This window comes from Cydia splendana, chromosome 11, assembly GCF_910591565.1.
Source record: "Cydia splendana chromosome 11, ilCydSple1.2, whole genome shotgun sequence".
Lineage (NCBI taxonomy): Eukaryota > Metazoa > Arthropoda > Insecta > Lepidoptera > Tortricidae > Cydia > Cydia splendana.
The window spans coordinates 10905844-10932829 of NC_085970.1; the positions used below are offsets into that span (position 1 = coordinate 10905844).

The 26986-nt window shown below is 39.7% G+C and overlaps 5 protein-coding genes and 1 non-coding gene across 6 annotated transcripts in view; 4 read left to right on the forward strand and 2 right to left on the reverse strand.

Annotated features, from left to right (window-relative positions):
* The window catches only part of LOC134795125 (uncharacterized), a 53425-nt gene extending 43164 nt beyond the window's left edge, over positions 1–10261 (reverse strand). Inside the window, exons 1-5 of the mRNA XM_063766958.1 lie at positions 9975–10261; positions 9758–9852; positions 9183–9339; positions 8890–9015; positions 7622–7776 (exon numbers count right to left, since the gene is read on the reverse strand). Of these exons, the coding sequence (XP_063623028.1) occupies positions 7622–7776; positions 8890–9015; positions 9183–9339; positions 9758–9852; positions 9975–10161 (720 nt within the window). The 5' untranslated portion in view covers positions 10162–10261. The remainder of the gene's footprint in view (positions 1–7621; positions 7777–8889; positions 9016–9182; positions 9340–9757; positions 9853–9974) is intronic.
* LOC134794886 (ankyrin repeat and LEM domain-containing protein 2) overlaps positions 1–26986 on the forward strand; it is a 203447-nt gene that overhangs the window by 75281 nt on the left and 101180 nt on the right. The gene's annotated exons all lie outside the window — the stretch shown is intronic.
* Positions 323–5226, forward strand: LOC134795128 (uncharacterized). Its single transcript, XM_063766960.1, has 3 exons — positions 323–1904; positions 1970–4322; positions 5089–5226. The coding sequence occupies exons 1-2, from the start codon at positions 323–325 to the stop codon at positions 4261–4263; spliced, it is 3876 nt and encodes a 1291-aa protein (XP_063623030.1). The 3' UTR covers positions 4264–4322; positions 5089–5226.
* Positions 10524–10596, forward strand: Trnar-ucu (transfer RNA arginine (anticodon UCU)). The gene has a single exon. It is a non-coding gene; the product is annotated as a tRNA-Arg (tRNA).
* On the forward strand, positions 11838–14579 carry LOC134794791 (vacuolar-sorting protein SNF8). The gene is made up of 4 exons (XM_063766578.1): positions 11838–12197; positions 12785–12986; positions 13611–13757; positions 14423–14579. The coding sequence occupies exons 1-4, from the start codon at positions 11930–11932 to the stop codon at positions 14553–14555; spliced, it is 750 nt and encodes a 249-aa protein (XP_063622648.1). The 5' UTR covers positions 11838–11929; the 3' UTR covers positions 14556–14579.
* LOC134794790 (dynein regulatory complex subunit 4) lies at positions 14595–26870 on the reverse strand. The gene is made up of 12 exons (XM_063766576.1): positions 26737–26870; positions 20363–20536; positions 19780–19884; positions 19049–19204; positions 18562–18735; positions 18250–18328; positions 17662–17845; positions 17124–17247; positions 16506–16654; positions 15964–16062; positions 15073–15147; positions 14595–14818 (listed from the first exon to the last, which is right to left on the reverse strand). The coding sequence occupies exons 1-12, from the start codon at positions 26785–26787 to the stop codon at positions 14677–14679; spliced, it is 1512 nt and encodes a 503-aa protein (XP_063622646.1). The 5' UTR covers positions 26788–26870; the 3' UTR covers positions 14595–14676.

A 26986-nucleotide genomic window follows, 5' to 3' on the forward strand; every position in this document is an offset into this window, starting at 1 on the left:
TCTAGAAGAGGGAATCACTGCACTCCAAACGGCAACAGTTTATGCAAGCCCCCTAGATAATAAGAACAAACTATTTAAATATAGACTTCTCTTAGATCCAGGTTCCCAACGCTCTTATGTAACATTCCGGACTGCAAAGGAACTAAAGCTTCCCGTCGAAGAAGAGAGTCATCTAGTAGTATTCACCTTCGGCGACGATCCTCCCAGAGAGATACATAGCCCAATAGTCACTCTTCATCTACTATCTAGAACAAACAAGAACATAGTAATACAGGCTAACTGCGTAGAGCATATCTCCAGAGGTTATATACCTAATGTCAAGATGAAGAACTTACCGGAGTCATATACACTAGCGGACGACGGGTCGCTGAGCGGACCTGTACAGATCTTGGTTGGAAACGAATATTACTGCAACATAACTTACGAGAAAAGGGTACAACTGGATAGCAATTTGTTTCTAATCGACTCTGCACTTGGTTGGATAATTAGTGGTAGAGCAGAACCACAGCTTAGAGACGAGTCGTACGTAGTGACTTACACTCAGACTTGCATTGAAACGAAGCTTCATCAGCCAGATCCACCTCTTTGTAATGGAGACATAAAGAGCCCTTGGGAACTAGAATGCATAGGTATTAGTGATTCCCCAAGAGCAACTAGAGAAGAAGAAGCCATCAAATATTTTAATGATACAACTTTAAAATTAAATAATCGATACACGGTAAGCTGGCCTTGGATAACTTATCCACCGGATTTACCTAATAATTTTGGAATGGCTTTTGGTCGTTTATCAAGCTTATTGAAGCGTATGGATCAAGATACGTTGGTAGCATACAGCGATACGTTTAAACAACAATTAGATAAGGGTATAATAGAAGTTGTACCCTCTTCAAGAACATCAACAGGTAACGTCATTCACTACCTACCTTTCCATGGAGTACGTCATCGAGGAAAACCTATGAGAATAGTTTATGATGCTAGCTCTAAGAGTATCAAGGACACCAAGAGTCTGAACGAATGTTTGTACAGAGGACCACTCATGCTAGAAGACCTCACGGGCTTACTTATAAAATTTAGAACTCATAGGATAGGTTTAACCTCGGATATTGAAAAGGCGTTTTTACAGATGGCATTACACGAGAAGGATCGTGATGTAACCAGATTCTTGTGGCTCAAAGATACCTCTAAACCTGTATCTCAAGACAACCTACTATACCTTAGGTTTTGTAGAGTTCCATTTGGCGTCATTTCATCACCGTTTTTGCTTAATGCGACTATTAAGCACCACCTGTCCAATGCAGAAGATCAGCAAGTCAGACAGAAAGCAAATGACATATATGTGGATAACTTTGTTTCGGGTACCGACACTACGGATGAGGCGATGAAACTCTACAAAAATCTAAAAGGATCTTTTCAAGATATTTCAATGTCACTCAGAGATTGGAGTTCAAATTCTAAGGAATTTATGAAGAAAGTCTCTGATACATGTAAAGAAGATAAAGTAAAGGTACTTGGCTTAGAATGGGACATCAAAAAGGATACTCTTCAGTTGAAACCTAACTTACAAGAAGAAGCTGTCACAAAGAGAGGAATACTGAAGACTATCGCATCAATCTACGATCCATGTGGTTATGCAGTACCCTATACCCTATCATCTAAACTATTTTTACAAGAGCTTTGGAAAGCTGGAGTGTCATGGGACTCACCATTATCGAGCGAACTAACGGAAGAATGGAATAAGATCCGACAGAACTTAGAAGCCATTAGAAAGGTGTCGGTGGACAGATGCTACATGAAGACACCAGTGGGAAAAGGCTACCAACTACACTGTTTCACCGATGCCTCTCTACAGGCTTATGCAGCATCAGTCTTTTTAGTCTGCGGCTCGGAGAAAAGCTTCATTATTGGTAAATCTCGGCTGATACCAATAAAGGACCAGGAGAGTCTCAAGATACCTCGTCTTGAACTTTAGGAGTACTGATTGGCAGTAGACTGATAAAGTTCGTTCTTAAGTTTCTCCAGCAGAAAATAGTAAGACAAGTCTTATGGACTGACAGCCAGATCGTCATAGAATGGTGCAAATCTGACAAGCTATTGCCACCCTTCGTTGCCAGGCGGATAGAAGAGATCAAAACAAATAAAGATCTGGAGATCAGATACCTTCCAACAGAGCTAAATCCAGCTGACGTCGGCACCAGACCCACCTGCTCGAGAGAGGACAGGGAGAAATGGCTGAGTGGTCCACAATTTATAGTTCAAGATCCGAAGACGTGGCCAACAACTTCTGGCGGTGGACCAACCAGTTCTCTCTTGATTGGGGAGGGTCTTGGGATCCAAGAAGACGAAGAACTGATGGAAATAGTTGATCCAGATTTACACAACGTTAGTCCGATGGAAACGGAGGACAGTATAACTGAAAAGGAAGTAGCGAGTCATGACAATGATCAAATGCCAGATAAGTTACTAAAATTGAAAGAAATTCAAGCTGAATACTTTCCTCTAGAGGTAGAAGGAAAGGTAACTAGTTTAAGTTTGAATTTAGGCATATTTAAAGACATAGATGAGTTACTAAGGTGTAAAGGTCGTATGAAACACGCAGACTGGACATTCGATAAACGCTACCCTATACTTATACCAAAAGATTCAGATTTCACCAACGAAATTATAATGAAGACTCATCAAGAAAATAAGCATGTTGGAGTAAGTCACACGTTAGACAAGATAAGGGAAACTTACTGGATACCACAAGGAAGAAGCCAAGTTCAAAAGATTTTGAAGAAGTGCTCCGAATGTATGAAGCATGACGGAGGGCCATATAAACTACCAGAAACTCCTGCGTTACCGAAAGAGAGGGTCAATTATAGCTCACCATTCACATACGTTGGTACCGACTATCTAGGACCACTTCTAATCAACAATGGGAATGGCAATTGTAAAAGGTGGATTAGCCTCTACACATGCTTAGCCGTAAGAGCCATTCACTTAGAAATTGTAAAGGACCTAACTGCGGAAGAAGGTTTAATGGCCTTACGTAGAATGATTTCAGCAAGAGGTGTACCTACCTTAATAACGTCTGATAATGCGGCTCACTACAAGTTACTCTCAGAGATTCTTCAGAACCCATACTGCGTAGAGAAAGAGATAAGATGGAAATTTATACCACAGTTAGCACCATGGCATGGAGGATTCTATGAGAGATTAGTTGGTTTGGTTAAAAACTGTATGAAGAAAACATTACAGAAACATTTGTTGAATGACACTCAGCTAGTAACAGCGGTGAAAGAAATAGAAGCAGTTCTTAACACAAGACCCTTAACTTACGTAGATTCAGAGCCGGATCATGTACTAAAACCTTCAGACTTTCTTACTATGGGAAAGTGTATCATTATGGAAACTTCAGATAAGGATCCTACGACGTCGCAAGGGACGGTGACTAAGGACAATTTAATTAAAGGTTGGAAGAAAGCACGGATAATTCTACGAGAATTTAAAGAGATGTTTGAGAACAGGTATCTCCTAAATTTGAGAGAAAGATATTCCCACCATCCTAAAGAACCTAGAGTAACATCAAAGTTAGCACCTCAGATAGGTCAAATCGTGCAGATTAAAGGTGACACGAAGAACAGGATAAATTGGAAAGTTGGGAAAATAGTATCTTTAAAGGAAGGCGCCGACGGTTTATGTAGGGTCGCCACGGTACGAGTAGGAGATACAGAGTATACAAGATCTATCGCACATCTCTACCCGTTAGAGATCGAAGATGGAGAAGAACAGTGTAAACAAACATCATCTTATGAAGAAAGTGTAGAAGAACCGGTGCAGATTCCTGATCTTCAACGTCCACCAGACAAGGATGACGTGACGATGGAATCCCTCAAAGACGTTACTGAGCCTCCACCTGCGCAAATATCCACTCAAGAAGTAAGAGATCAACCAGAAGAAGTACAGCCTCATGCCTCGCCAGAAGAGGAACCGTGTTCCTCTAAACAAACAGTTGAGTCTATATCTAGTGAGTTAAACGAGCCTAAGCCTAAGTCTATGTCCGAACCAGAACCACTCGCGGTCGTCGACCTCGAGTTTTACGACCACACTGTTCCCGAGTCACACCACCTAGAGGAAGTTGCGCCAGAAGAACAACACGACGAAGCAAGACCTAAGAGAGCGGCAGCTCTCAGAGCCCTTGAGAAGATCAAGGAATGGACCAGCAATCTAGTCGCCGTGTTGCTGCCTGAGGCGGGGTGTGTCGTGACAAGCACGAATATCTAATGTCACAATACAAATTTCCTAGCGGCAACACTGAACAGCGCCCTCTGAGTGGAACTGTGGTAAGTTATTCCAACGTGGCAAGTTGTAAGGTAAAAACCAGTATGGCGCGAAGCGTGTGAGTGCATAAAAGTGTAATATACAGTGAGGAAGCCCACAGCTGTCCTGAGTCGTCTAAAGCTAAGTATCTTATGTTACTTGGTGCTCACAGTGGTGGTATGGTTTCTCTATGCAATGATCCCCTTTATCCAAGAGCAGTAAGTTCATATGAGGTTAGCTTGCCGCGGGATCTGCCGTGGAAGCTATTCCTGAGACCATCTTAGGTAAGGCAAACTAGGTTTCTCTGTCTGGGTATGACTTGATGTGCCCCAGGCTTCATCTCCACCTGGGTAGACTAGATGCGCCCCAGTGTGCGAGAGCCGTGGCGGTTTCGGCTGCACGGCTAGAGGCGTGTCGATGTGCGGCAGTTGCCTCGGCTCGGATGTTAGGCGTCCGGGTTATCCGACCATGTGTCGGCGGACCCCCCGCGGGGGGGGTCCTTAGAACCTTCACCTCCACCTGGGTAGACTAGATGCGCCCCAGTGTGCGAGAGCCGTGGCGGTTTCGGCTGCACGGCTAGAGGCGTGTCGATGTGCGGCAGTTGCCTCGGCTCGGATGTTAGGCGTCCGGGTTATCCGACCATGTGTCGGCGGACCCCCCGTGGGGGGGGTCCTTAGAACCTTCAACAGGCCTTGTAGGATGGTTCTCTTTTGTTGTAGAGATAAGTTATATGTATAGAAGGTGATGGTTGTATGAGAATACCATATTCATGAGCAATTAAACCCACAGATCTCGGGGTCAAACAACCAGCCACCATAAAGTAAAGCGAAGCAGACTGAGGCTCCTCTGGCCCAAGAGAAGTGGATCAGAGAGAGCGAGGATAAAGAATCCTTCATGGGAGATGAAGGTATGTATGCCAAGCATTCTGTTACTCTTACACCCCACACCACACAAACAATAATAATTAGTGGCCGCCTTTCCCCTTTTACGGTCTTATTTGTATACCGTAAGTGGCTGGGGGAGAGGTGGCCACAAGGATAACATTGCGAACTATAGACCTATTAGTCTTATGTCTAATGTATACAAGATCTTCTCAAAGGTACTGTTAGATCGCCTGACAAGAATTTTGGACGACAACCAGCCAAGAGAACAGGCTGGGTTTAGAAGCGACTTCTCCACATTAGATCACATCCACACTATAAAACAAGTTATATAGAAATGCAACGAATATGGTATTACCTACTATTTAGCCTTCGTGGATTATAATAAGGCATTCGACTCTCTAAAACACTCTAAGATATGGGAAGCTCTAGCAAAACAAGGGGTCCACAACAAATATATCCGTATAATCAGCAACATATATAGAAACATGACAGCAAAAATTAGAACAGAGAAAGTAGGAAAATATTTTCATGTAAAAAAAGGCGTCCGACAGGGGGATCCATTATCCCCTAAACTCTTCTCGGCGGCGCTCGAAAATATATTTAGGAACCTAGATTGGAGTGAATATGGACTAAACATCAAAGGAGTACTACTCAATCACCTTAGGTTCGCAGATGACCTTATTTTAATTAGTAGAGACTTGAAAGGCTTACAAGATATGTTACAACAGCTTGTAAAGGAAAGTAGCAAAATGGGACTATCAATGAACATGTCAAAAACCAAATTGATGACAAACCAAAACAAGACTCCCGTTACTATAGACGGTAACATAATAGAATATGTGAACGAGTATACATATCTGGGACAAATAATTTCACCCAATGATCTTTCATCAAAGGAAATAGAAAATAGAATAAATATTGCATGGAAAAGATATTGGTCCCTAAAAGAAATCATGAAGAACCCCCGAGTACCATTGAAAGCTAAAAAAAGAGTGTTTGATTCGTGTATCCTGCCAAGCATGACGTACGGGTGTCAGACATGGAGCTTAACAAAAGAGCACATACACAAATTACAAGTCTGCCAGCACAACATGGAACGTAGTATACTCAACGTCAAATTAAGAGACAGAGTAAAACTTAAATGGATGCGAAAACAAACAAAAATGGTCGACGTAACATACTGCATTAAAAAACTTAAATGGAGATGGACTGGTCATATGGTAAGAAATAAAAAGGACAAATGGACTATTGACGTAACAGAGTGGTGCCCAAGATACCGCAAAAGACGGCAAGGCCCACAACGTCGCAGATGGGAAGATGATATTAAAGAAGTAGCAGAGATTACATGGATGAGAAAAGCACGTGATCGTGAATTGTGGAAATCTTTAGGGGAGGCCTATGCTGAGAAGCAAGACCATCATAACAACAAAGTTTGCTAGTTTTAAATTTTTACTTAATGTTAAATATCATAGTTTAGAATTAATCGTAGATTTTTAAGATGCAATGGAATGTAACACACTTACAAGATGGTTAAATAAAGGCTTATTATATTATGGAAATCAGTCACATAATTTTATCACGAAAATTGACAGTGCTGCAGCAGTAACGTAGCAACAGAGTAATGCTGCTGCAGTCGCCACCCGAATGTCACCTTTGTCATATCTTAGAAAGTAATTGAAAACGCGAGCGAAGCGAGCGAGAAAATTTATCGATATAAAAAACGCAATTTGATAGACAGTTTTACATTTTTACTTTTAGTATGGAAATCAGACACATCGTTTTATCACGAAAATTGACAGTGCTGCAGCAGTAACATTGCAACAGAATAATGCTGCTGCAGTCGCCACCCGAATGTCACCTTTATCATATCTTAGAAAGTAATTGATGCGATCCGATACGATACGATTACGCCCGTGCTAGCAATAATATGTTACACAAAGAGGGCCGCAAAAAGATGTGGCGCGCTCTTATTGCGCTACAAATAAGATCGTGTCAGATATTTTTGCGGTCCTCGTTGTGTAACATATCATTGCTAGTGACTGTACATGTATATAGATGCAAACTGTTAAATTACATGGTATTAACCATATAAAGCGGGACATGTCTGCATTTAAAATCGACCACCATGCCTGGGAAGCCTTAGCTGAAGACCGTGATGGATGGCGCAAGCGTGTTGTGGAGGGGAGAAGGCTATGCGACCAAGCCTGGTTTAATGCTTTAGATAGCAGAAGGTGTCACAGGAGGCAAACCGGGACTGGAACCTCTGATGGCATGAGCTTTCTCTGCCAAAAATGTGGGAGGTCGTGCCGCTCACGTATCGGCCTCCACAGTCACCAAACCCGTTGTCTATACAGCAATGTATAAATCGTCTGCAATAGACGGAAAGGCCTGTGATGATGATGATGATGATTAACCATATAAATAAATAAAATACATACCTGCAAATAACGGGCCTTCTTCTTCCTATATCTCTCCTTTAGCCTTCTGTATCGTCCGCGACAGGCTTTACAGAATGTGTCGTGTTTACATTGCGAGCCGATCGACTGCTTATCCAGGGAACTCTTTGAGCTGGAGGAGATACTGCCTTGTGATACTGTAAATTAGAAAAAATATTGTAAATCTAAATTTAAACAATTTGAGTTATGGAAGATAGAGGTAAGGAATACCATGTCCATGTATCATAAAGTGTCCGTCAAAAAACCATAAAGCCACGCCATAAGTGGCGTCACGACGCGGTCGCGGGTTCAAATCCTGGCTCATACCAATGAGTTTTTCGGAACTTATGTACGAAATATCATTTTATATTTACCACTAGCTTTTCGGTGAAGGAAAACATCGTGAGGAAACCTGCATACGTCTGCGAAGAAATTCAAAGGTGTATGTCAAGTCCCCAATCCGCATTGGGCTAGCTGAGGAATATAGCCCAAGCCCTCTCGCGCATGAGAGGAGGCCTGTGCCCAGCTGTGGGACGTATATATAGGCTGAAATTATTATTATATAAGTGGCCACAATACCTAGAATATTTGATAAATATTAATTTCAAATCATTGACAGCGCACTTAGCTACTCTAGCGCTACTCTGGAGAGATTTGGAACTATTATTTATAGCTGACAGCTGGAAACTTTTGCAATAGTTCTGCCATAAGAGATTGGTTCCTTCCTCTACTGTCCATAAATTTGACTGTCCCATATACCTATTTTGACCATACAACTGTCATTTTGGTACAAAGTGTACAGTTTGATCGATGTTTAGCGGTTACTTTATAGCCTATGGGCGCCTGTAACGCTAGAAACAGTGGTGCCAATTCTACACACCAGTGTGGTGAAACAGCTTAGGAGCCTGCCAGTCAATGTAATTCGTACATTATTTATTGGTATTTCCGGACCGATATGACCTTCAAACCTTTAAGAAAAGAGCGTACTCCCACCTTAAAGGCCGGCAACGCACTTGCAACTCCTCTAGTGTTGTAAGTGTCCATGGGCGACATGGTAACGGTAATTGCTTACCATCAGCTGATTTGTCTGCAGTGCATGTTTGCCTCCTATCCTCCTAAGTCCCTGCGTACATTTTTTTGTACATATTCCAAAATCTATTTTGAACTTTTATTGTGTAACTAAGGGTTCCAATTCCGAAAACAAAACAATTCCTTCTGAGTCTCAAGAGGTTAAATCATAAAAAAAATATATAAAATTAATGTATTCTTACCAGTTTCATTTTCTTCCATTTCACACAGCTGTGCACACTTAAGAATGCATAGCAATAGTGGAGTCTTTTCCTGTGTCTTATACATGTCTACAATAGCGTTGGCATGCTCGGAGTCACACTTAACACCTAAAGAAATCATTAAACTATACTCAAATTAGTTACTAATTGATCTAAAATAATCAAAACAACCAATACCCAAAAAATTGAAATAGGGGAGAAAATACATTGATAATTTTAAAGTGATCTGCGCTGCGCTCCGCCAGTTTGCGGAGGCCTTAAGTCAGCATACTAACCTAAACAGTTCAATATGGACCACACATCATTTTCCCCAAACCTAAGTTTGGTGGCCTCTCCGTCGGCATCCATGCCCATGAGGGACTTGGCGAGACCAAACACCATGTTGGCTAACGGTATCTCTGACACAAACACAGAGAGGCTGTAGTTGAAATCCTGAAACATGATTATTCTATATTTAGTTTCTATCAGAAGAAATCATTTAATTACAAACAAGATATACACAATAGTCATATTACTAGAAGAAATTAATAACTAGCTTAAATCTAAAATGTTTCTATCTTAATGTCAGAACTCAAAAATTGGGTACAGTCAAACTTAACCTTAGACCTCATTTTGTATTTTTTGCCTAAACAGATTTTTTATACAACAATTTAACACTGAGGAGGTTTGAACTCTGGACTATCAATTTTGTGTTGATTTAAAGTTTAATTTTTTGAGAATAAGCTCTAACAAATTTTTAGGGGCATGTAATAGATCACATGTTTTACTTTCAAGCATTAAAAATCTACATATGTGTGTAATGTGTAAGTGTACTAGTGAATAAAGTAACAAGTTTCATTTCCAAACTCACCAAACATAGCAAATACTCTGCAACTAGCATATTCAAAGCCTGGAAAGTAGAGTCCAGACGCTGCGTAAACTGCTTTTGACATGACGGAGGATCTCCTGAAATAATAGCAAATGAAAATATGGTCCTGACAATGGCTCTCGCTTGAAACAACAAATACGATTTTTTAAGTGAGTATTTTATATATGATTCGTATTAATGTATAATGCATTTCACATACCAGTTTGCGCACTTTTTAACACATCAACAATATGCCCGCGTAAATAAGCTCTCAAGTCGTTGAGAATACCATTTTTATCAAACAAATCGTAAATGAATTTCTGAAAGTTTTCAACCGATTCGGTTTTATTCACATCTTGATTTTGCATCGTAGGAATTGGATGGCTTTCTTTCAAGTAAGGTTCCATTCTTATGTGTTATTTTTGCTTCATTTTCTAATTTAGGGTCCAAAATAAAGAGCTTTTCACTGCAATTTGAAAACTTGCCATCTGACTGACGTTTGTTTTGTTGTTGACGTTTGGCGACTTTTCCGCTATGATTTCCGTAAACTGTTTATCAATTAAGTGATTATTTATATATTATTCATATAATCGCCCTATAATATGAATATTTTAGCTGATATAATACGAAATTCATTAAAAAAGTATACTGAATTTCCAGAAAAATTTAATTATCTAATATATATGATTTCTTATAATAACGAGTAAGAGACCTCACTGACGAACTACGCCGTGTATAATGATCCGCTATTTTGACAACTTGTTCAACAGTCCCTGTGGCGCAGAGGATAGCGCGTTGGACTTCTAATCCAAAGGTCGTGGGTTCGATCCCCACCAGGGATGGACAAATGCATTTTTGTTTTTTTCCAAAAGTTTATATTGAATGGCATTTAACCCAATAACTTTATTTTGCTCAACAAAAACCGTAATAATATTTGATTTTGAATCAACTGAAATTTTTTTCGACACTGTTATCAAGATTAATCGACATCTTCCTTGCATTGTCCCGGCATTTTGCCACGGCTCATGGGAGTCTGGGGTCCGCTTGGCAACTAATCCCAGGAATTGGCGTAGGCACTAGTTTTTACGAAAGCGACTGCCATCTGACCTTCCAGTAAACTAGGCCTTATGTTTATAAAAATTAATATTTAATTTAAATCCAGTAGCTGTAATGCCATACTTACGTAAAATAAATAAATTGTTTACTATATTTCCTACTTTACTTTAGGTCAATAAATTTATTAAATCTCGTCTGCATGAGATGCTTTAATGAAAACCTTATCGAAGCATGCTTTTTTCCCTCACATGTAGCTTTTAACCATCTTTTAACAGTTTTAACTTTTAACCTTTGGAAGCGGCTGGTCTAGTCTAGTTATCTTATGGTAATAATTATCTGGACCCATTTGGGCACATTTTTAATAAATTTCTCCAAGGGATAGTTTAAAAAGCATGGGCCAATGTTACTCTCTGTTGGGTCAATTTAACCCTGTTTAACAGATTACCCCGACTTGATGAAACAAAGTGAGGATGTGTCATTATAAACGTCATATTTTCATAGAATTTTGATATTAATTATGAAGACATTCTACATCTTAGGGTTCATGGGTTCATGGACTCTACGGAGCACTAACTTGGCACTAGAGTCGGACCAAAAAAAGTCTGCAGCGGATTTGATAGTCCACGCAGTGCAGGTTTAATTTAATACGTCATAATTTCATAGAAGTTTGACGTTTAATATAACACCTGCATTGCGTGGGCTATCAAATCCGCTGCAGACTTTTTTTGGTCCGACTCTAGTGCCAAGTTAGTGCTCCGTAGAGTCTTGTAGCCTATTTTATAAAGCTACAAGTTACAATTTACAAGCGGAAGTCTCGTTCTAGCACATAGGGTTAGAAAGAGACTTCCGCTTGTAAATTGTAACTTGTAGCTTTATAAAATAGGCCTTTGGTCTGACTTTACAATACGTGAACAGAACATAAACGATGTAAAATATGCTTTGCGTAGAACGACACATGAATTTGCTCAAGTGTCAAAGTTCTGTCATGACTGTCATGAGCTCATGAATCAGTTGTCAACTTGTCAGAGTGAGAGTGTCAAAGAAAAATCAACAACTTTGCTTTCAGCCTATTTATTTAAATTATATTCAATTTATAATTCATATTTAACAATAACCAAGATGCGAAGACGAGCCGGAGTGGGTGCTATCCAAAAGCAAAAGTTAGAGCAAGAGAAATACAGAGAAAAAGGGTCCGAAATACAAGAGAATCAGTTTCAACAGATGTCCAAACAACTAGAAGTGTTCAGGGAGAATTTGGAGGAATTCGCCACGAAACATAAGAATGAGATAAAGAAGAATGCTCAGTTTCGTAGGCAGTTCCAGGAGATGTGCGCTGCGATTGGTGTAGACCCTTTGGCTTCCGGAAAGGGGTTCTGGTCAGTTCTTGGTTTGTATTTGGAACTTTGACCTTGTTTTGCTTTAACGTTCAGATTTATGAAAACTAAGGTAAAATTTGTGCTATCACGTACAAAAAACATTTAATAACATTGGGAACTCTGTGTTTTTGACTTATAATTGCCTTGTTGAGTTATAATGATGATGTCACTTTATGACAAGGCTTTATAATTTGTTGGCTTTAGTTAATGTCTTAATAAAAGTTCTAACCCATACCAGACTATTACACAAACCCAGTCCTTCCTTTCATTCCCAAAGTTTATTAGCATTTTTTTAAAATTGTGATTTTACATATCTCACATAACATAAAGAAAAGCACCAATACAAAAAAAAATATAGTTGGTCAAACCAATTTGTGAGTCAGTAAGAACCAGGAAAACTATACTCATCCTTTTATTTTAGGTGCTAGTGCTAATGTAAGACAAAGATAGTATGATTCTCTGTGCCTATGATTGAAAATTGAAATGAGACAGTCCTTTGACAAACTATATATTTGAAATTATACAGAATGTTAAAGGGTGGCTTTAAAGTTACTCTTATTGCATAGGACACCATATCAAATATATCACAATCTTTTAGGCATTGGAGATTTTTATTACGAGTTAGGAGTCCAAATAGTAGAAGTGTGCATGGCAACAAACTACAAGAACGGAGGTCTGATCACACTTGAGGAGCTTCGGACAAGGCTGATCGCAGCCAGGGGGAAGGCCAAGAAGCATCAGGATATTACTAACGAGGACCTGTTGGCTGCTGTAAAGAAATTAAAGATATTTGGCAATGGGTGAGTTTATTGGAATGATACGTACTACTATTTGAAGAAGTTGATACATGAATTAGAGGAGCCCACAGTTATTTATGTATAGAAATTAATTCCATATAAATATATATATATAAACAATAGAATCATAATATTTTTACAAATAATAGATTTAGGTAATTGTTTTTTTTAATCTACTGATCAACAATGAATTATTATTTTCAAAATTCAATTTTATACAATTTTAGAGCATAGGGACCTATAGCCTCCTAAGTCCCTGCTTACAATTTTTTGTACATATTCCTAAATCTATTTTGAACTTTTATTGTGTAACTAAGGGTTCCAATTTCAAAACCAAAACTTCCCTATCCTTCTGGGTCTCAGGAGGATAGGGAAATTGGGGATCTCGGAAAAAATAATTCTACATGAATACTTTGTTGGTTGTAGGCAAAGCCTGGCTTTATAAATGTAAAAAAGTCACCTGAACATACACAAGGTCATTAGACATTCACAAGTCACAGTCACTGATGGCGAAATATGAAAAAAAAAATAGAGTGGGATACACATAGTGTATTCCCAAACAAAGATCCGAACTGTTCCGATGTGGCAATAAAATCGCTACATTGGAAACTCTTCATTCTATTACAGATTCACAGTAGTTCCCATTGGCAAGGGTAGATGGCTGGTGCAGTCAGTGCCCGGAGAGCTCAACCTGGACCAGACGCTGGTACTGCAGAAGGCCAGCACCCTGGGCACGGCCTGGATCTCCGCTAGCATACTTACTGGGGACCTAGGGTGAGGAATAAGTTTTTTTTACATTGACTTAGCCTTAAAATACTGTTTCCGTAACCGTTGTCAGCATCCTGGAAAGTGCTATACTCTGTATCTTTAGGTATTTAAATAAAAGTAAACAAAATCTACCCCCAAATGGCCCCTTAAGCCAGGTGAGGGTAGATGAATACATTACATGATCAAGTGGTCGTTCAGTGACTGATTCAGGCGGTTTTGGATTTGGTCGGTTAACCAATAAATGTTATAACTACCCGAAAATTTATAAATTGTTTGTTTACTTTTATAAAGTGGAGAATGAGAAAGCCTTCCAGCCGCCCGGGTCGGCGAGGATTTAGACTTTCGGAAAAACCATGCTAGTTCAATTTCCGTTATTTTTTGTCTGCGCTTCGGTTATGGCTTCACACAAACGCTTCCTTGTGTAAGATGTAAAAAAAAAAGATAAAAATAAAATAAAAGCCTTACACTCACCCCAAAATGCGCAGGCCTTGGTTCTTTTATAATTGTTATTCAATATGTATTAAATATTTAATATATTTATCCCCTTTAGGTATTTCTTCACGTTTTTAAATCAACCGCAATTTTTTCTTACATTTGCTTCTTGCATTTTCATCCTAAATTTTTCTCAAGCTTAATATGTGCCTTGTTAACATTAATAATCTGATTTTCAGTTGGAACGAAACGAGAGCCCAAAACGCATTAAACCACATGGTGAAAGAGGGCCTAGCATGGATCGACACACAAGACAAGGAGATGTTGTATTGGTTCCCTAGCATGTTCTCCGAGTGTGTAGCAGCGCAATAATAGTATCTAGTATAATAAAAAATTGTATATACATTAAATACCATTAAGTTTAATAAATGATTTATTAAAATTATATTGCACTGTAAATCCATTTTAATTTGATTCTAATTACAAATATGTATCAGCTTATCGAGCTATCATCTTGTATTGACGACGCCATTGAGGGTAGTTTTAATTTTGATCTCAGTTCTTTATTTTCTTGTTGTAAATCGTCCAATCTCTTCTTTAATTTTGTTGTCATATCTACGTAGGATTCTTTCCACCTGTAAATGAATTATTGAATTTAAGATTTAAGTCAATGTAAATATTGTAATACATAGGACTCAAACTCCCAGCCTACTACTTTATAAACTAGCAGTCTGGGAGGCATCGTCAAAGACTAAGACGGGGGGTGAGCATTCAAACCCGATAAGTCGAGATATTTTTTCATTCAAATTAGAACTATATGTGACGGGCGTGGAGTTCTTATTTATTTGACTGCTAACCCTCGAATAGCTAGTTTCTGCAAAGGACCTACTTTTTACTAAGCTCTATTTGATTGTCCAAGTGTATATGCAGCTCTGCTAACTCCTCTTCTTTAGTTGACACCATTCTGCAAAACAAGAAGGTATCTATGCTTTATTTTTGAGGTTTTTTTTTTTAATTTTATGTCAGTACCCTTTTTTTTTTGGTTTCAGTACCCTGGGGTATTACAAATTTTCTTGTGTTGAGCCTTTATATTTAAAATAATCGGTCCTCCTTTTGGGACTCATCATCATATCAGCCAGAGGACGTCCACTGCTGGACATAGGCCTCCCCCAAAGACTGCCACAATGACCGGTCCTGCGCCACCCGCATCCAGCGGACTCCCGCGACCTTTACCAGGTCGTCAGTCCACCTTGTAGGGGGTCTACCCACGCTGCGCCTTCCGGTACGTGGTCGCCACTCGAGAACCTTTCCGCCCCAACGGCCATCGGTTCTACGGGCAATGTGCCCCACCCACTGCCACTTAAGTTTAGCGATTCGGAGGGCTACATCGGTTACTTTGGTTCTGCTGCGGATGGCCTCATTTCTGATGCGATCACGCAGAGAGACTCCAAGCATAGCCCTCTCCATTGCCCTTTGGGTGACTTTGAGTCTTCTTATGAGGCACACATAAGACTCTTCTCCATGGTATAATAATATACTCCGCCTGGTACTCCATTCCCGTCTTTTCTAGGTCACCTAACTGACACGGGCCTACGTCATCATGCGACAGCGCTATATGATAATATGCGATAGCGCTATATATAGCGGCCATGTTGTTGTGACGTAGGCCCGTGTCACTCTGGGAATGGAAGACCATGTTTTATTAGACTATGCTCTTCTCTTTTGGGACTCAACGGTTGGAAACTCCTGGTTTAATATAAGTAAGCAGGATTGTACTTACTTTTGGTTAAGCTCGGTTCTAGATGTAAGCATAGTCTGCAATTTGCTTATGATATCGTGCGTTTCATCCAGTGATTTCTGCAAGTGTTCCACTTGAATTCTGAAACAGGAAATACTTGACAGCTGTCTTCCAAAACGGAAGTTTGAAGACGCTGAGGCTGATGTTAAATGTGTCCCGCGACATGTGTCGGCGACGAGTTACATATCTGGCGACACCGCGCGACTCAAGTCGGTAGCGAATATCAGGCGAAGTCGTGCGACATCGCGAAACTTTGCCTGACATACTGGCGACATCACGCGCTTATGACACATACTGGCGACATCAGTCGCGCGCTGTTCTTTGTCATGTCGAGCGATGTCCTGCGATGTTGCGTCACTTCACCCGACGTCGCTGGCTACATACATATGTCGCGCGCTGTTGCCATAAATGTCGAGCGAAGTCCGGCAACGTAGCGCCACTTCAACCGACGTCGCTGGCGACTCGTGTCGCGGGTCATTTGTCGACTAGTGTTTTTTCATAATTTTGGCCTCTGTCTCACTCACTTGAGTTCATCGCACTGTGACTTCAGTAGCTTTTCCTCCCAGTCACGTCGCTTGGTTTCACGCGTGTGGCTATCTTGTATCCTCTGTATATCAATGGCTAAGCTCTGCTTCTCGCATACCAGTTGGATGTTCCGTCTTTCTGATGCGACCTGCGACCATAACATGCAAATGTATTTATTTCGCCGTAAAATTAAAAGTTTGTATGGGAGCCCGACAGCGTGGATACATTACCGCCTTTTTCAGTACCTAGATAGTTTTGTCAGTAGATTTTTATTAGTTTGCCAGACTATTAAAAAACCATAAGTGCGACAATGAGCCAGTTTTAGTGTATAAGTGTTTACGGCTCGGCCCCGATATTGCGCGACTTGCTACGGCGGCAGCGATAACCATAGGTTGTAGCGAGACACAGCGATCGTACCTTTCGTTCCCATCTATGGTTGTCGCTGCTGCCGTCGCCAGTCGCGCAATGTCGTGGCCGAGCCGTTAGTCTGCAGTTAGGTCAAGTTAAGCGGGAAAGACATTCAAAGAGAGATGACCGTGCTATTATTTATAGCGCGAAGCGTGCGTGTGTAAAATTTACTTCTGCTGCTGAATATACATTTTAATTTTTTAATTTACCAGTTCTTGGAACAAGGCTTCGAGGCGCTGCTCCGCGAGAGCCAGCCTCGGGTCCACGGATTTGAGTTCACTCCTCTGTTGCTTTAGGTAGCTCTCGTTCGACGCTTGGAGGACTTTGTTTTCCCTAAGACATATGAAAAAAACTTAAGGAAGCTGTTTACAGTGGCGTAGCGTGAACTAATCTAACCGACAGCGAAATCGCGTTAGCGAGACCCTTTTCTTTCAATGTGTATTCCCAAGGTTTGGCTTCTGCGAGGCCCCCCGTGGGCGTGGGGCCCACTTCGCCCACGCCTAGCTACGCCAATGGTTGTTTAGAATGGATGCATTTTGTACATCCTCCTCAGCCTCTTAAGTCCCCGCGTACTTGTACAAGTACAAATTAAATTCGAGTTTTGAACTGTTATAGAAATAAAAGTTCCAAATTCAAAAGCGCAAAAATTGGCTTGGGTCTTAATAGGTTAAAGCCGTTAAAGGTAGGTACACGTACGTTTTGTTAAGTACGCGGATGGATCAACTTTTTTGTTGGTATAAGATTTACCTAAGCGTTTTGCTCAACAACAATCCCTTTTCAACCAACTCCGTGTCCAAGTTCCTTATATGCTCCAGCATGTCCGCCACCTTTTCGTTGTATTTCTCTTTTACTTCGTCTAGCTCCACTCTGGAGCTGGATTCTATGTCTTGTTTCACTCTAGATAAGGTTTGTTTTAGCGTGGACATTTCACCTGAAAAAAGAAATGACGTTACGAGAAAATTCCCACCTTAAGGCACCTTCCGCAATGTCACTTAAACCACAAGCTAAGCTTTATTTATTGTGTTACATGTGGAAAATCTAAGACAATTTTGTGCTTCTAATTTGACGGCTAAACCAGATGGCGCTGTACGGCTCCGTATATTATGCAATGCAGTTATTTTGATTGTCAAACGTTGACTTCGTTGACATGGCGTGACGACAAAACAGATGGCGCAGGACAGCACCATCTGTTTCGGCTGTCAAACTAGGGGTACGGGTTTTGTAGACTGCCTCGTCTCTATTATAAATTTATCAGGTCCTTTAAAGCGAGCCCCTAATTTTAATGATAAAGGATATATATATAGGTATATATATATATATATATACCTAACGTACCTGTTAGTTTCGCGAGTTTTTTCAGCAATTCATTCTTCTCCCGCGACACCAAATCGAATAATTGCAACGCTTCAGCCACCTGAGGAATGCCAATAACAATTGTACTTTTACAGTTTTTGACTTATTTTTTCTATAAAATACAAGCTTGCGGCAAAAAAACGGCGTAGCGTGAACTAATCTAGCCATGGGTGAAGTTTTCTTTCACTGTGCCCGAAGACGCCTCGCGCGAGGCCCCCCTTGGGGCGCGAGGCCGTGGGAGACGGCCCACTTCGCCCACGCCTAGCTACGCCACTAGGTAATTAAATTACATACTTTTGACTTAGCCTCCATTTCTTTCTTAACTCTTTCAGTGCATTCTTTCTGCAATGCGGTCACATGCGACCTTAGATCTTCGTTATTTTTCCTCTCCACTGCTAAGTTGATCCTGTTCTCTTCTAGATCTTTCGCTGTCTTCTCCAATTTGTTTTCTAATGTTTTACCTCTTTCCTTAAATACAGAAGTAATATAGAAGTTGACAGATAAAATTGAACTAAGTACAGATGTAGTGCATAATTGTTTTCCATCGTATTTTCTCGGAAACGTTCGTATTTGTCATGCTACTTCAGTCAACCTCAGTAGGTACTTTTTGTACCGAGACTGACTGAAATATTTAGAGCAAGACACGTTCGTACGTTTTCGTGAAAAAACGATTGAAAATAATTATTCACTACATCTGTCTAGTATGTAAATATGTTCAGAAAAGGACGATCTTCACATTTAATGCTGAATGGTGTTGGTGTGACTGATTTAAGTGATTTACCTTATAAGTATTGATTTCCTTTTCCCTATTAATCAGCTCATTCTCCATAGAGTTGTTTTTCTTCTGTAGTTCCTTATACTTAGATTCCAGTTCAATATAATCCCTTAGTGCTGTATCGAGCTTCAATTCAAGGCTACGGTTTTCTTCTTTTATATCCTGGAAAATGGTCTGTCTGTTTTAGAAGCAGCAGATTCTACTAGCAGTAGATCGAATGAAATGTATGATGGTTGATGGTGATTGATAACTGATGGCCTAGCTAGCCCAACATATAAAATGAGTTAAGGCTCATAATAGACTAGCGACCCGCCCCGGCTTCGCACGGGTTACACAAAATCTTAACAAATTATAAATAATAAATGTTTCTCAAGAATCACTCTATTGATAGGTGAAAACTTAATGAAAATCCGTTCAGTATTTTTTGAGTTTATCGCGAACATACATACACACAAACAGACAGACGCGGCGGGGGACTTTGTTTTATAAGGTGTAGTAATATTAGAAAAAAACATGAAATAATGGTGCGACATGGTGGAGGCGGATTTGCGCGAACTTCAAGTCAACAATTGGCGAGAGGTCGCACACGACCGAGAAAAGTAACGCTGTCTTGTGTCGGAGGGCAAGTCTCATTTGGGTCGCTGAGCCAACGGAGTAAGCGAGTAAGTAAATAATGGCTTGGATCGACTTTGAACTTCAAAGCATAAACATGAATTATTTATTATACGGTTACGCACTTGTTTATGCCCCTTTTCATATCCTTGGTAAGTTTGCAATTCGTTCTCCAACGCCTCTATGGTTCTTTGGGAAGTTTGCCACAGGACATGAATTGAGTCTCTCTCCTAAAACAAGAAATTGAAATGACCTCATGGTTGAAACTTTTACCTACATATACAGTACAGTACCTACCTAAATACTTTACCTGTCCTGTACATAGGTACCTATTATGCCTACTTAATATGTATATCATATTCATGTTGTCAATCTGATACCAAAGATAAAATTAATTCTCTTTGCTGATTCTAACAACGATTGAATCGAATCGTAATACGATAATCAAGATTATTCATTGGTCACAATCGTCTGGATCGGATCTAAATTTCTAAATGGTACAATGTGCAATTGTGCATTAGGTATGTAGGGAGGTAGAAATATATTTTGAATTTTTGTCTATTTTGCCTTCCTAGGGTCAATAGTATCTAGAGCACACAAAGTTCGCGCCCTTTACTGCGGTACTTTCGGTATTATCTAATACTAGTAATAGCCGTCAGTAAATGATAAGATTCGAGTCGGCGGAGTAAGATTTTCAGTTAAAAATACCTTAGCAATAAGGTTGACTTGTTTCCTCAGGTCTTCCAACTCTTTGTTGTAGTCCACATCTTGGTGAGCCTCACTCTCCAATTTCTCTTTGAGCAGCATTTTTACCTGGCGAGACAGTTTCTCGTTGTCTGATATCAGAACACGGACTTCTTGGTCTACTACCGACTGGTTTTGCTATGGAAAGAGAAAAATAATTAATAATTTTTAATATTACTGGCGCAATCCTGAACGTAATGGCATAGGTAGTGAAAATGGAATACTGATTCGAAGGGTGCTTGCTTACAAGAGTCTAAAAAGTCCGTCACTTGTTAAAGAAATGGCTGCTATTTAACTGATCACCAGATTTAGTAAAATTTAATACCAAAAAAATCTATTTTACCACCCTAAAATCATGAATGATCACCAAAATTATAACACCATTTTAATGTGAAATGATTACCAATTTTATTACATTTTACTATCCTTTTAAAGGAAATGACACCAAATAATCATTATTAACCCAAAAATAGTCAATGATTACCAAATTTCAATCCCCATTTTAATGTGAAATGATAACCAAATTTTTTCATCTTGCTATCCTATTAAAGAAAATGACACCAAAATAATCATTGTAAACCCAAAAATAGTAAATGACCACCAAAATTAGAACTCCATTTTAATGTAAAATGATAACCAAATTTTTAAATCTTGCTATCCTATTAAAGCAAATGGCTCCAAAATAATCATTGTAAACGCAAAAATAGTAAATGATCACAAAATTGTAACCACATTTTAATTAAAATTGTGCATCATTTAATATATCGTTATCCTATTAAATTAATTAATCCACTTCGTCACCTTTTTCTAGTAGCATTTTATTTCTGTAACAGTCGCAGTTCTAACCTAACCTAACCCACTTTTCTAGTAGCATTTTGTTTCTGTAAGGGTCGCAGTTCAAACCTAACCTAACCCACTTTTCTAGTAGCATTTCTTTTCTGCAAGGGTCGCAGTTCAAACCTAACCTAACCCACTTTTCTAGTAGCATTTCGTTTCTGTATGGGTCGCAGTTCAAACCTAACCTAACCCACTTTTCTAGTAGCATTTCTTTTCTGTAAGGGTCGCAGTTCAAACCTAACCTAACCCACTTTTCTAGTAGCGTTTCGTATCTGTATGGGTAGCAGTTGAAACTTAACCTAACCTACTTTTCTAGTACCATTTCGTTTCTGTAAGGGTCGCAGTGCTAACCTAACCTAACCCACTTAACTGATAGCAGTTTAACTTACTTTTCTAGTAGCATAACGAAATGCTACTAGAAAAGTAGATTAGGTTAGGTAGGTATTAGAGCTCCCGATACACGTGTTACACGCTGACACGGGTACCCGTGTTCTTAAGCCCGCCGGGCTTAAGAACCCGAACTACACGAACCCGCCCGGATTCGGAAACGTTTACACGGGTACCCGTGTACACGGGTACACGGATACACGAAATAACGGATCTTATTTACCCGCCGGTTCGACCCTTCACTTTCGTGTAGCGGAGATTCGTGCTATGAAGACATACGATTGAATATGTGGAAGGTTAGGAAGATTCGATTACCTACTTTGCAGTTTTACTGGATTGATTTGTAATGTCAATAATAGGTAGGTAAGTACAATTTGTTTCAATAATCATAAGATTAAAATTAACAATATCTCAGTAACCGTTGACTTCATTGTTGGTATTTCAATTTCTTCATTGATGTAGTTTTTTGATAATTAAAGTAAACCTAAATACCACCACCACCATGTTACCATTTGTTGGGACGTCAGTCTTTCCATGACCACAGCTGGTGCAACTCAGCTGAAACGTCGGAATTAAAGGTAAAAACAATGAAATTATATCGCGGTAGACCCGTTTGTGTAATTAAATATGTGTACAAAACGCGAGAGTTTAAAGTGTTATATAAACCTAAATGATTATTTAATACAAAAGTAGATAGTTATGCTTACTCAGGGTTGCCAACACCAATTTTTTTTTACCCCTAGAGCTCAACTTAAAAACCCCTAAAACTGTACTATTGTTTTGGAAAAACCACTAAATAAAAAATAAAAGAAATTATACGTTTAATTAATTCTTTATTTATCCATTTTCCAGAACTTCGTACATTAAATCATTTTCAACCGGTTCACATTTTTAGAATTTTTCTATGATCATACATATGAACGTTAATTTTTTTTTATTTGTCATGCTCTGTCAGAGGATCATTGTTGTTCTAAAAGGTGTGCAGAAAATGATACGTTTCTGCACTAGAGCATTTTAGGTTCCAAGTAAGATTTTACAAATTTTTTTACGATAATCAATTGAAATTTGGGTATAAAATTTGGAATTTGTTATACAATTTCCATTCTGATATTTGACTCCCCATTCCATAAATAACGATACTTTAACCTAAATAATTAGTTGAAAATACCCTCAAAAAATACTATAAAAAATTATACTTAGTCATGTTTTTAGGGTTCCGTACCCAAAGGGTAAAACGGGACCCTATTACTAAGACTCCGCTGTCCGTCCGTCCGTCTGTCACCAGGCTGTATCTCACGAACCGTGATAGCTAGATAGTTGAAATTTTCACAGATGATGTATTTCTGTTGCCGCTATAACAACAAATACTAAAAACAGTATAAAAAAAAGCAATAAAATAACGATTTAAGTGGGCCTCCCACACAACAGACGTGATTTTTGACCGAAGTTAAGCAACGTCGGGCGGGGTCAGTACTTGGATGTGTGACCGTTTTTTTTTGGCGTTTTTTGCATTATGGTACGGAACCCTTCGTGCGCGAGTCCGACTAGCACTTGCCCGGTTTTAAAAAAAACATGCATTTTACTTTCCTCGTATTCGAAATGAAAAGTAGAGTGTTTAACTCGAGTAAAAGGCATAATTTCAGACTCGGACTATTAGCCAAACTACCTCAGCGGAAATGAGTGCCTTTCATCTCTTGGTTAACAATCTACTATTAACTGTAACATTTTATTGGTTGGAGTAAATGTCACGCAAGATAACACGAATTACACGGCACTTTTGGTGGAGCCCAACACTTATAGCCGTAATAGACTACCGCACGTATAGAAGTACCCTGCCTCTCCCTGCTCCGCCGTACTTGCTTGCTTTTAATTATTGCTTGTATATATATATATATATATGTACGATGTACCGGTACATACGGAGTTTCCAGTCATCTTCCGTATGAAATGACATGTGCAAACGAGACAGCTCTACGAATGTGTATAGCGACGTCCCACGTCCCGTTCACACAGGTCATTTCGTAAGGAAACCGGGTAAAAATTCCGTATGTATGTGGCCGGCCTATCACCTCCCGACCCGACAAGGGGGCCCGACCAAAAGTATGGTCTAAACCGCCTTTAAACGAAAGATCATACAACCACGTTACAAATCACTGTATAGCGTAAATCCGAACGTTCAGCCGTGTATTTCCTCCTCAGTCGAACTTGCGAGTTCAAGCAACACAGAGTGGGATACACTATGGTATCGATAACGTTTCATTCCCAGTATAGTATGTAGCTTCTCACATTGTGAACACTTTTTCCATATCACACAAACATGGTATAGAAAAATCCCTAAAAAAACCACTAAAAATATTTAGCCCCTAAAAAAACCCCTAGCTGGTTTTTTTTCCCCTAGATCTAGTGGTAAAACCACTAAGTTGGCACCCCTGTGCTTACTGAAACCAGAGTTGGGCATTATTCGAATCATTTTTAATCTAAATAATTATGGTGAGATTAATATTCGCGAATAAACCATTCGTTTAGAATTTCGAATAAGAAATGAATTATTCGAATAAATTACACGAAGGATTTTTGTAATACACACTCAGATGGCAAATCTGAATAGGTATGCAACTGCAGCGTATTTTAGAGCCAAGGAAAATTTTGGGAAAGGCCCCAACTGACCGTCGCCATCCATGGTGGGGACAAATGGGAATTGTTTATATGCAGCGCCTATTCCCATTTGTTCCCGGCCGGGACAAGTGAGAATACATCCGATATTTGTGTAAAATATTATTATGTAGGGTCTACCCATATGTTCCCCGCGGAGATAAATGGGAATTCACCCATTATTGGTAATTATTAGTAATATGGGAATACACCAATAATGGGTGCATTATTGGTGTATTCCCATTTGTCTTCAATTCATGTGACCTACGCCATGCACGAGGCGGGGACAAATGGGAATGTTTATATGAATTTTGGTGTTCCCATTTGTCCCCGATATTGGCGTTGCCATTTGTCCCCACCTCAAAAGATTTCTATGCAGCGTCTTTCCCCATAAGTTTCTCGCGGGAACAAATGGGAATACACTCTTTATTGGTGTATTCCTATTTGTTCCTGCCCTAAGTGACCGCCGCCATACGTGAGGCGGAGACAAATGGGTACGATTTATATGCAGCACCTATTCCATCAGTTCCCGACGACGTAGACAAATGGGAATACATCCGAAAATTGTGTTCGCAATTATCCCCACCCCAATAAGGTGGAGAAAAATGGAAAATATTTTTATGCAGGGTCTTCACATATGTTCCCCGCGGAGACAAATGGGAATTCGACCATTATTGGTAATGACGGGTGCATTATTTGTGTATTCCCATTTGTCCCCGATTCACGTGACCTACACCATACATGAGGCGGGCACAAATGTGCATGTTGTATATGAGTTTTGGTGTTCCCATTTGTCCCCGACATTGGTGTTCCCATTTGTCCCCGAGGCGGAGACAAATGGGTACGATTTATATGCAGCACCTATTCCATCAGTTCCCGACGTAGACTAATGGGAATACATCCGAAAATTGTGTTCCCAATTATCCCCACCCCAATAAGGTGGGGAAAAATGGAAAATATTTTTATGCAGGGTCTTCACATATGTTCCCCGTGGAGACAAATGGGAATTCACCCATTATTGGTAATGATGGGTGCATTATTGGTGTATTCCCATTTGTCCCCGATTCACGTGACCTACGCCATACATGAGGCGTTGTTGTTTGTCTTTTCCCACATGTTCCCGAAGGGGACAAACGGGAATACCCCCATTATTGGTGTATTTCCAGTTGTTCTCGCCCCACGTGACCGCCAATACATGAGGCGTATTCCCAGTTTCCACACCTCAAATCAACCAACCAGATAAACCGATAGAAAACATTTTCTTTTTACTATTGGGATATAAAACAGCTAAATAGTTATTTTGTAAGCTAACTATTCGACAATATTATTCGCAAATAATTTATTCGTTGGCTATTTTATTCGCCGAATAAATTATTCGCGAATGAATTGAACACGAATGATCATTCGAAAAAATTATTCGTCATTCGCGAATGATTTGGTAATTCTCATTCGTAATTCGTCATTCAAATGAATTTTGCCCATCTCTGACTGAAACTACCACGAACGGAATATGTTATATTTTCCTTTAACAAAATCGCATTTTGCTCACTGTTAGCAAAGTACCCTTGTTCGAGCTGCTGAGGTGAAAAATAAATTAAATTGGTACAACACATATCAATCACATTGAACATCCATATATACATTACTACAATCTCCGCTACACGCCAAGGACGGGTTAGGCCCGCGTGTATTTAAGGTCCGTTTCGCCGTGTACACGGGTACACGGGTACCCGGATACACGGATCTTAATTACACGTGTGCACGACTACACGTGTAGAACGGGTCAGAAAACCGTGTACGTGTAGTTCGGAAACGGGTACCGAACACGTGTACACGAAACCCGGACACGACCGCGAGCCCTAGTAGGTATGCGGTGCGGGCTACGGGGGGTTGAGCGGGAGGGGCTAGTAATTTTGGCATCAGTTTACTTTATTTGGTAATATGTATAAATTTTTTGGTAATCATAGTGGTTTATTTAGGTGAAAATATCGCATTAAGTTGGTCTTCAAGATTTGGTGATCATTAATGATTTTTGGTGATCATTCAATATATTTGGTATTTGAATACAATTTGAAGTGCAGTCGTAATTAAAGTGGTGGTACTTTTGTATTTTTAGGCCTTATTTTTTTGGTGTTCAGTAATTTTTTTTGGTAAGCATGATTTTTTTATTTAGGGTACCAAAGTATTTTTTGGTGGTCATTATATTTGTAGCCTAAAGAAATTATACCTAAACTTTTCCCGTCGTGTACCTACAATGGTACCTATGTGAAATGTGAATTAACCGGCTTCGTAAGCAGTAGTCCATTTTTCCTATAACGGTCTAAGTTTATCTTTTAGGGCGGTGGTAGGGAATCCGGTTTAACTAAAACCTTATATCCTTATTGAGGCCAAGAACCTATAATAGTTGGATTACGTGAGATTAGTTATTCAGATTACTTAGGTCGATATTTTCAAGAGCTTACCCTATAAAAGTCGACTTCCGTTTGAAGCACATTATAGGTTGTGTTTTCCATAATGCAATCATCAGGATCACAATTTAAAATGGATTTTAGTTACTTAAACAAAGAAAATTAAATAAATTATGACTCGTATGCTCGCGAAATGTAAACATTGCTTTGTTTACATTTCGCGCTTTGTAACGTCATAATGGCGTTGCTAAGCAACTGCGTACACGTACCTACCTACGTTTGGCGTTCACAGAAAGACGTAGGT